Source organism: Rhodamnia argentea, chromosome 3 (genome assembly GCF_020921035.1).
Source record: "Rhodamnia argentea isolate NSW1041297 chromosome 3, ASM2092103v1, whole genome shotgun sequence".
NCBI classification, from domain to species: Eukaryota; Viridiplantae; Streptophyta; class Magnoliopsida; order Myrtales; family Myrtaceae; genus Rhodamnia; species Rhodamnia argentea.
In genome coordinates, this window is record NC_063152.1 from 13,449,925 (window position 1) to 13,461,224 (window position 11,300).

Genomic DNA, 11,300 nt, shown 5'->3' on the forward strand with positions numbered 1-11,300 from the left:
GAAAATCAGACTTCAGTCCTTCAATCATGCAAGCATAGAATGTCCAAGAATGTCGGATTTAGCGGTTGTCTCAATGAGACTCGAAATTTACAAGAGAGCGGAGAAAAATCGCATGGATGAATCATCATGCACATCGCCAGTAAAAAGCTTTTACCCTCGTGCCACCTACCCTTTCGTTTTCCAATCGGACACATTTGCGTGGAAACTAACTCACGAGATTAAATTATCTGCTCAGCCAGGTACAGGATTAACCTTTTTCCAGAGAAAATTTCATAAATTGACAACACTTCTCTGCTCGTTAATTTTTCTTTATTTTTTTTTAACGAAAGGTGGAAACTTCCATTTGCCTTACGTATTCTATTGCTTTCTTTCTCATGTAGATTCCATCCTCTACAACGCAAAAGCAACATAGCCCGTGACAATCCGTACTTAAATAATCGCCATTTTGCCGCAGAATCATCGTTCGGTAGCACTAAAACGAACCTTTCACATTGCTGCAAAATACTTGCATACTCCCACATCCCCCCACAAATACACTCGAGATTGGTTCCAAAACCAATTTAAGTACAATACGATACAATTGGACAACATCGTCATACTAGTGTCTAGTGGTGCGACACATCTAATGAAGGTTGGATCATGACCATAGCATAAGAAATACACGGGCCGGTACATCTGAAGTAAATGCAATTTCTCTATGGAAGGAACGAAACACAAGTACAGGAAGGAGGCAAAGAGCAAAGCAAAACAGAACGAAACAAACGACAGAAAAATCCACCCATTCTGAATTAGCACAGGTCCCTACGTTAACCTAACTCGAAAGGGTATCTGTAAAATACAACCTCATGGCTCAAAGAGGCAGCCAGCCAAGGTCCTTTAAGGACCCACCAAACGATGCATGATGATTCCGCTCTGTGGATGGATGCCTTTCATTGGCCACTTTCAAACCGAGAACTTAAACCCTAAAAAGACGGGAAGGAATAAGATTAGTAGGTGTTCTGCCATATCTGAGCGGACTGTTTGGCTTGCTGGCTTTGTGAGCCACCGAGCGAACCATCTCTGACAATTTGCTGCTGATGTTCCAGTGACATCCCAGCTGACTGGTAAAAATTTGGGTAATTGAGGGACCCAAAGTGCTGAGAAGGCTGTTGGCCTTGTCCTTGTCGGAGACCAGTGGGTTGTTGAGTTTGCCCTTGGAAGTTGTAATATGTATTGGCTGGAACTGTACCCATTGTACGCGCACCGGGTCCTTGAAGCCACATAGCTGAATTCTCATTCTGAGGAACATATGCAAAGGTTAGGATGAAATCCACGTGAATTAGTTTACTAGAGCAAGAAACTGTATAGCATTTAGAAGTCTAGGATAAGTTCCAAATCTAGGGCTAGTGACGATAGACCTCCATGTTACGGTCTAGTTACGCGAGCACATCCTAAGTTATCCACACTTTGCCCCCGTAAAAGTGTTCAATATAAGTTTCTTGAAGACCGATTCATTGATTATAAGGGACCGTGAAAGAGCTGCATGAATTAAGAGGATGCTCAATATAACTATTAAGGCTACAATTACAGATTTTAGAATGGCTGTTTCGACTTCCAATAAGTTTACCAACCAAACACCTCACAACAACACCCTCACAGTTGCAACACGTCAACCCCAATTGCAAAAACTCAGGGTATTGCAAGTAAAAACATGTGTTACCAAAACTACAACATATTCCAGTAGAACTGCACCACAACAAAGCTACAACACAAACATAGCAATATCGGACAGATCCTAACACTTTGTTTCGCTGAGTGGAGGTGAATGGAAGTGGGAGAAAAAAATACCTACAGAAGTACCTTCATCATGGAGAGGAAAGAAATGAAAGGAAGTGAAGAAAATTACTCCCCTTTGGCACCAGAGAGAGCAAAAAGTCCCCAGCATTGAAGAGAAATGGGGGGAATGGAAATTGTGTCTAACTTGGTTACATGCAAACTGCGCCCCTTAATGAAGATAATAAAGTGCAAAAGGCAAGACAGACTTTGCTTGGATAAGTGGAGGTGAAAGGAAGTGGGAGGAAAAATACCTACAGAAATACCTTCGTTATTCGGTTCTCATGGATAGAAAAGAAATGAAAGGAAGTGAAGGAATCTACTTCCCTTCAGCACAAGAGCAGAGAAAAATTCCCCAGCATTGGAGAGAAAGGGGGGAAAGCGAAATTGTGTCAAACTCAGTAACATGCAAAATGCTATTAAAAAAGAATATTAAAGTACTCAAAGGCATGACGCATTTTAGGCCACTGATTAACTCAATTTCCCTCATCATTTTCCTTTACTGTTAATATAAGCAAGACAGATAAATTACAATCTTCTTTCCTTTTCCCTCGCTTCTTTTCTCTCTCGTTCCATTTTCATCCCTATTTACTCATGTATCACAGGACAAAACTACTATGAAAGAAAAGTGGAGTATAAACAGATTTATTTGGCCACAAAGAGTATAAACACCTCAACCGGGACAGATTACTGGCAATTGAAACCAGATAAGGTATTTACTCTAAACTTAAGTCCCAAAAGGTTCCATTATAATTTCCTGTCAAATTAAACTGACAATATCAGGCAATCACAGGAGGAACACTCTTTATTGGCCCACTACTTCGAGGAAAATTTTTATCTACTGCCACAACAACATTCATTGAACAATTACCTGCTGAAGAGACAGCAAGCTGTTGGCGTCCTTGTACTGTGAGCTCAAAGCATCATCATATCCTAAAGTCGTGGGCGCAGGTGCAGCCGGTGGATTTAGAGAGAAATTCCCTCCAGGAATGCCCGTCGAACCATTAAACCCATAACCAGAAGGAATTGCACCAGACTGAGGCAAGCTGCTGGACGAGAGGCTATTTTTGTATTGGGGAAGAAGAGCAGCTAAAGATTGATGATATGTGCTATTACCAGCGAATGTTTGCTGGAAGGCTGACGGCACATATGAGTAGCTCTGAGGCAAGAAAGGGTAACTGACCATATTTGCAAAATGGCCCAGAGGAAGGGTAGGCTGTGAATAAGGGTGCATTGCAAGGTGCTGAGGAAGAGCAGGTCCTGTAGACAGGCCAGCATTGGGGAGGCTTTGGGGAGTTTGCTGAGCTCCAGAGATATTAGCTGCTCTGAAAGCCTGCCAAAAGCAACAAACAAAAATCATCAGGATGCTAGTATATCAAAAGGGACACAAAATTACATTTCCTTTTCTTTTCTTCTTTAGGTACTCTTTTTGGGTGTCTATTCTGAGAGAGAAGTGATGAGGGGGAAAATTGGAATCAAGCATAGACAAGCAAAATCAAGAGCAAATAAATCACACTGAAAACAAGGTCATCAGTCACCCAAAATTCCAATGCAAATTTCCACCCTTAGCTCTCTCTCTCCCCCAAAATAAATAAACTAAATAAACCCATAACTACAATGTTTCTGTCAAAAGCAACAACCTGTGTTGATAGTTTGGCACACATCCTCTCTACAAATACTGAACTACAGTTGTCTGAGAACCCGAAATGGCTACTTCTGGATCTATAACATTTCCCTGGTTTGACAATTTAAACTCAAAGGTTCAATGGAACCATCTTCACATCCAATAGGACGAAACATGTTATGCAGATTGTAGAAACAACATCCAGAAATTATAGGATGTCCCCTTAGGAGTATTTCACATTCACTACCCTTTGTTCCTTCAAGAAATAATTGTTCATGTACGATTTTCTTTTTTCCTTGGAAACAAAACATTACAATAATGTGACTTCCATAACCAAGAGAAAATGGAAATGCAAACTGTAAGAGTAGTTACAACAAATACAAAGGGCACAAGCATCTACTTGGGATTCTTTCTGCTCAAGCCTAAGCTGGAAAAAGGAGGAAGGATGTGAAGCTTCACAAATTTAATGATTCCTAAGAGCAGACAATAGTAACAAATTCAGCCGACAATTTTACAAGCTCAATTATGTCTCCACGGAATTAGTTCAGGTAAAACAAATCCTGTGCCACCAGTAAGCATCTATTAAAAACATATGATGAATGCCTACTTATTTATAAGCTAAAGTTATTAAATGGTCATCCACTATTCAAATGAGCTAACAAAGCACCTTATCTGTAGGCTACAATACAATCAAAGTATGGAAATTGTTATAAATGAGGGAGCAAACAAGGGCTGGAGAAATTCAAACATATAAACATGCTGCTCTAATTATCACTTAAAATAAGTAGACCCACTACCCAACTTATCTCAAATATTAAACTATTATACGAATGTGTGATTTAATAATTAGATTCTCAAATATTATCATATTACCTGGTTGTCTATAATCACTAATCAGTCCTAAACTGCTTGCCAACCTTTCAAATATGATGAATGCCAAGCTACATATACTCTCAAAGGTAATAAATGAAAAAGAGCTCATAAAAAAGACGATAACGGCAATAATACCTCTGGTGTAGAAATGACTGAACTACTCATTGACGAAGTCGGATTGCTGAATTTTGTAGGCATTGAGTGTGTCACAGGGAAGGGCAAGTATGGAAGATCAGGCTCTCTTTCTGTCTGAACAGTTGAAGCTAACAAAGCACTGGGTAATGAACTTGAATATGACGGCTGCAATTTGTGCCACATGAAAATGAAAGTTAGAACTGTTGATTGTCAATGATGCAAATACGCAGCAACACCTGCATGGTAAAGCTAGAGCAACTAATACTACTTAAGAGGGAAACCCAGCACAAGAGAAGCTCCTTCACAAAGGTCCACTTTACACTTGCCCAAACTGGCTTTTAGAACAGAAATACTTCATAACAGCAGTTCAGAGGTCTACTCATCACTCAAACAAGCCTTGCCCTCCGTAATCAAATCAAGCACTTTTCATACATTCTATCCCTTCCCTCTCCCTCCCTCCCAGAAAGGAGAATTAAGAATTCTGTCATAACTTTACACGTCAGCACTGACATGATGTCCTGAGTTCTGCTTGAATTATAGAACAGGATCATTGGCCAAATAACTTTACTACTCCATTTTGAAAATTACGGCAGAAGTTAGATCTCAATGGTTTTCTCTGTGTCGCAAACTTTCGAAGCTCTGGGGCATCTTGAAAAGAGCAGATGGAGTTCATTAAGTAAACTGGTCGTTACATAGGGTCCTCACAAGCTATCAGCAGACTACACAACATGCATTGACATTTGCTGACGCAGTTGCCCTTCTACCCACCAGCCAATGCTTTATCTGAAATATGACTTAGGTCACATAGTTCATGCGCACACAAACCCCCACATGCACAATTGTATCCCATGATGCTAGTTTTCTCCAAAATTAGACTGGGAAAGATATTTTATCTTACCAGTACACTGGAGAAAGAAGCTAGGTTTTGCAACTGCGAGCTAGTTTGCTGGTGAGTGAATGCAGCATTGAGGTGTTGGGTGTTATCATAACTGAAACCAGGTGCTGAAGATGGGAAGTTGTACTGATTCCCTGAAGTAGTTTCGACTGACTGCTGCTTCAACGAGTCTGGTTGAGAAGCTGAAGGAGCTTCATAGCTCCCAGCACTTACTACAGTAACATGCATATCATCTCCATCCGAAGGGGGCCTAAGATGATCGTCGCCATAATGTTCTGTATTTCTGGATGTAGCAAAAAGGGTATCAGTTTCGAACCATAATATGAAAGAGGGTGTAAAATAGATAGATTTGATTTGGAAAATGGACCTGGCGTCAGACAGGGCAACTGAAGAAGCATCTGCAACTGGTTGTGTTTCAGCCAAATTACTATTCAAGGTCCTAGCACCAGCACCAGCGCCAGAGCCAAAACTACCAAAGCTCAGGTGCTGGCAATCTGGTGTATGGACTTGTAAATGATCGGGAATTACTACAGCAGGACCATCTTCCTCAGATAGCGATTCCTCATCACTGTTCTGAAAATTTAGTTCTTGCAAGTTCGTAGCAACCGTCGTAACATCTTCAGCTAAAGAACAACAATCGCAAGTACAAATGGACATTAGCATTGTCCCAAATGATCAGATATTGAATGGTTCATAACATGGGGTAAAAACATAGAGCTTGACTGCAGAATATTTAGGTCAGACATTTCAGCTACAATCTATAATGCACATTAGAGACACACCATGCAAAACCGGTATTATCTAGATGTATTTGCACAATATTTCATCACTAGAACTTTTAATATCCTTTCTTGAGAATATAAGCAATTCTCAATAAGCCGTGCCATAAAGTAACTCAAGACAATGGCATTTAAGTCACAGGATACTTTTTTCAGTCAAGAATGCACAGATTAAGGGATCATAAAGCTAAAGAATGTAAGGAAAATAAGGGGAGGCCAAAAACCACTCAACAGACCAGTATGAAGTATACATCAAACTTGGCAAGATCATACAAGAGAAAATATCAATTACACAAACTGAGCTATGTCCTAAACCAATAGTAATAAAGTGCATGGAAAGACCCGCCAAGAACATGAGTTTAATCAATGTAATCACCTTCATTATGGTCATATGAATGCATGTGAGGCTGGAAAGCATTGATGTTCTCATAGACATTGTTCTCCAAATAAGACCTCTCTACATCATCATCGCCCTGAATGTTTCTGTTGGACACTGAAGCAAGTCCCATGTGGTTTGCATTGTTTTCCAAAGATCCATCTTCTAAAAGATGAATATTGTCAAGCTGGGATGTCAAATGCTGACTGGTTCCTTCCAAGGGCAAGTCAGATGCACCTCCATACAGTTTCGACTCCACCACTTGTGAATCCAAATTAGAGGATACTGCGGTCCGTGAATTCTCAAATGGAGGCCACTCGTCACTAGAAGGACATGCCTGCTGCTCATCCAAGGGCCAGTCATCATTGGGATCTGACATATATATTTTAGAAGATTGATCCAATTGTTGAAAGTCTTCATGTGTAATTGCTGAATAAGGCGGAAGGACACCTTGATGAATAGGTGCATTCGAGGTCCCAGAAACCTTGCCTTGTGGTCTACCCATCTTCACTATATCTGCCATTGATACTTGACCAGGGACTCCGGCCCAAGCTCGTTGCAATCCTGGTGAAGGCTGAACTGTTGAAGACACAAGCTCACTTTCACCTGCTGCAGACACCTTATTTTCCCAGGCCGAAGCATCACTGAGGGAGATGTCAAGTAAAATTTAGATTATCCAATGCCACGGGATTAACAGCAAATTTTACAATAAAAAAGACTATCAGGCCATTGTGTTTTCTAGGACAGTTAAACATGCAGAAAAGCTTGCAACAATGGCTGTTGAAAGTCCTGGGGAATGTAGCAATTCTACACGTTTCAGCCAGTCAATATTCAATACATGAGATTAGAAGTTAGAGTGCCTCATGACCATATTCAAATATTCCTAATAATAATATACTCATAAGCAATATATTAGATTGCATTGAGAAGTGAACCACTCAGAGAAGCATAAAAAGGGCATAAAACAATATCATGGCATGGCAACAAGAAAGAATAGCAAGACTTCAAAAGAAAATTGGAGGAGAATTTTTTTTTTTTTTAAACGCATCTACGCAGATCATGTAATTGATGAAATTTAACAATACACAGCGACGCAGATCAATTCCTAAATGCCAATTAGAAAAGCAGAAAGACAGTTTGAGAGTCCGAATTGTAAAAGGAATAACCTGTGTGTGATTTGCCGGTTCACAGTATTCCCTGACATAATATAAGCAGAAGATGAAGAACCCGCATAAACATGTGACCCATTCTCCTTCTTATATGGAGCTTTACCAGGCTCTGCCAGAAAGGTGAAATGCAAGGAACAAATTAATGAACTTCCCTTAAACTATAACATAAAAGCCAAAGTCTTCTCAGATTTATAAATTCAGATACCACTAGAGCTTGGTACATTTGCACGTCCACGACCAGCATATCGTTCAGAACCACTCCGACCACCTCGAGTTGATGTGGTAATAGTCCCACGAGGTCTCGGTTCCGTTGTGTCTTTATTCTGAATAAGTGAATTACATTGTAGAACAAATCATTCAAATAATCATAAATAAAACAACTGATAAAAGATATGCGAAAGAGCTCCACCAACTACAAATCAACTAAAGAAACTACGACAGAGGAGAGGACTTATGATAACTATTACCATGGCCAACGATAAATCCTTCGATTTGTTACAATTACAAAAGTAACATAAGGATTTGATCAATAATTGGCTCGACAAACAAGAAACCCACAACTTAATTTAATCAGGAAGCAAATACGCACAAGCCAGTAAAAGTAGACGCAACAAATAGACACAAAAAATGCCCTAATACTCAAGCTCCAGCACAACAGAAAACTGAAATCACGACCAGTATCAATTTTATTAAGATAGAATTCATGTATTTAGAATATTGACATGCTTCATCTTGATTTTATCATCCAGACCATCAAATCACAGACTGGCATTGGAAAATGCTCAGAGTATCATCAAAATGTTGGCAGACAGTATTATATTGGACACACGTAAACATATTAGCTTCCCCACAAAATACTATGAACAGCAAGGGCAATCACCTCCTTTTTCTTTTCTCGCTTGCTCTTCACCTCATGAAAAGGATCTACACATCAATAAGCTCCACATCAGAAAGAAACTTAAATGTCACCAAATACCAGACAGATAATTGCTATATTAATTAATTTAAAGTTTGCAATTGCGAATTATTATGTAATGGAGTACCAAAGCCAAACATTATACAAAAACAATTCAGCAATAAGTTAATTTAAATAAACAATGTGAAGTGGCCAAAGCTTAAAGCTAATAGCCAGCAAAAGATAGAAAACGATCAGCAAGAGAACTCCTAACAATTCCCAATATAGTATTTGCAAGGCACGTTCAGACATTTATTTTCGTATTACACACGTCTCTCTGTTAGTCTAAATAGAAAATGATAGGTGCAAGGATACAAATGACAATACATGGTCCAATGATCCAAATTATTTCTTCTACAATTCAATGCCGTGCTTTAAGGACGAAATATCAACCCTTCCGAACCTTCAGCATGTAAAGGGGGGCAGGCTGTTCTAATCCATTTATCGGTGCAATGGCAAAAAACTGGAACAAGACATATTGACTTGCATATCATAGCAAAAGAAACGTAGAAAGAGCTTCCAGTGCAACACATAGACAAAAGAACAAAACAACTAAAAACCACAATTTGATCTAAGATGAACCATTGGGGCACGGCCCTCACAGAATAATGTCTAAGAAATATAGATCCAAAAGCAGTAAGCATGGCAGTGCCCCCTCGAATTTCAAGGTCTTTCCATGCCAATGTTTGGTTCCAGAACTCACTAAAAATTAGAACAGTACCACAGACAGCTAGGATCATGCTTTCCCCTCCTCAGGCCGGCGATCCACTCACTCAACTGACTCCCACGCTGAGTCAGATCATTCAATGCTACACCAAACTCGGCATTTTTTATAAGAGCTATCTAGTACAACTGAAACTCCTAACTAGGCATAGCGGGAAATTGGCCTTGCAACAAAAGTCCAACGCTTTCTAAGAATGGGATGTCAAAACACTGAGAGCAAGCAGAGCAAAGGCAGCAAAAGCAGATATATGCCTCGCCAAAATGCTAAACACAGCAGCTCAAACTCAGTGACAAAACAGAGAAAGGCCAATCAACACCCAGACGTCCTCAAAAGAGAACTCCGCGCTTCTGGAAAAATTTCAAACTTCAATCACCTAAAAGCTAAATTTAAGCAACCAACGCCAGAAAGCACACAAAGAGGGCGAAAAAACCGTCTTTAATGCGACCTTAAGCCCATCACCAGTCTCCACCGACGCAAAACCCCAAAAAGACCGAAGAGTTCAAAGTTCCTCTTGCCCTACCGTCGTGCTTTTCCCTAGGAATAAAAAGGCAACAGAGCGACCACACACAAACAAACCCCAGCAAAAAAGATCACCTTGAAAGAGGAGGCGATTGACGGCTTCGTTAGGGTCCATGTCACACTCCTTGAGAGCCGCGTAGATCTCCAGCTCCGAGCAGTTCACAATCTCCCTCAAGCTCTGCACCACCTTCCTCGACCCCGTAGGGATTGTCGAAATTCCATTGTTGCCGCCGCCACCGCCGCCGCCTCCTTTGCTCCCCATTCTACACGTCCCTCCCCCCTCGCTCGCTCGCTCGAGGAATCGCTAGATCCAATCAATCTGGGTCGGTTTCCCCTTCTACGGCGTCCGAATAGGGGATGGGTTTTTCGGTCTGCAGATACTTCCGTGGCGAAGAGAAGATGAAGAAGAAGAAAGATATCTCTGTCTCTCTGTCTCTCTCTCTCTCTCTGGGTGTGACGCAGTGTTGGGTGTGCCTCTATCTCTCTCTCTTCGCGAACCAAAAGCAAAAACCCTTCTTCTCTACTCTCTCTCTCTCTCTCTCTCTCTCTCTTGCGGTGGCGTGCAAATCTGCTTTTATATGCGCCCGGCTATGATTTGCTTATTTTCTATCCTCCTAAGATTAGAGATACTTTGTCCAAAAATAAAAGATTAGAAATACCCTCTCTCTCTCTCTCCTCTTTCATGAAAAACTTGTATGTCAAATTAAGTGTGTATATAATTAAGGGTTGAATTCCTTAAAAAATTCAAAACTTTCAATCCAAATTCTACTTCAAACTTTTTTCAATTAAAAAAAAAGTCAACTTTTATTCTAGTCTCAAATCTGTCTCGTTAAACCCCGTCCGAAAATCACCATTTTATTTTTTTTTCAAAATTATCAATAACAAGGCCGCGCAGATATGAATTGTCAGAACATGTGTCTTTGTGAACAACCTTACATTCGTATGAAACAACCGGAAGAAATCAAGTCCGATTTTGGATGGGTAACATGGGCAAATTTCAAATTGAAGTAAAAGTTTGTGATTTTTTTAGATAAAAAGAAATTCGGGGTTAGAATTGTGATTGGACATGAAGTTAAGGTTTTTCATTGAGTTAGGCTAATGCGATAGTGAATTAGAGACACAATTAAAATAAAGATAATTAAATTTCTAGGCTTTACAAAAACATTTTAAATTTCTAAGGCTTATGTTGTAATTCAGGAATCTCCTACACTTTTCAAATTTATGTTTTAGTCTTTTTCTTATCATTTTTAGCAAGTTGATATGTCTTATTTTAAAAGGTTAATACCGTAAAAAATTTCACACTAGTACATTCGTGCCACGTTTACCTTAGATTAATTTTGTGTCAAATAGTTTTTCAAAATTTTCACATACTTTTGCCAATGTGAAAATTAGTTTCGAGTAAATGTGTTATGTGTATATCAATTTGAATTTTACGTGAC

General features: G+C 39.8%; 1 protein-coding gene across 1 annotated transcript; it reads right to left on the reverse strand.

Moving 5' to 3' along the window:
• Positions 1-543: 543 nt before the first annotated feature.
• LOC115729515 lies at positions 544-10,390 on the reverse strand. The gene is made up of 10 exons (XM_030660106.2): positions 9,937-10,390; positions 8,544-8,587; positions 7,869-7,986; positions 7,661-7,772; positions 6,495-7,138; positions 5,707-5,962; positions 5,343-5,622; positions 4,445-4,609; positions 2,684-3,145; positions 544-1,277 (listed from the first exon to the last, which is right to left on the reverse strand). Exons 1-10 carry the CDS (start codon positions 10,121-10,123, stop codon positions 987-989), a joined length of 2,559 nt encoding a protein of 852 aa, XP_030515966.2. The 5' UTR covers positions 10,124-10,390; the 3' UTR covers positions 544-986.
• Between the last annotated feature and the right edge of the window lie 910 nt (positions 10,391-11,300).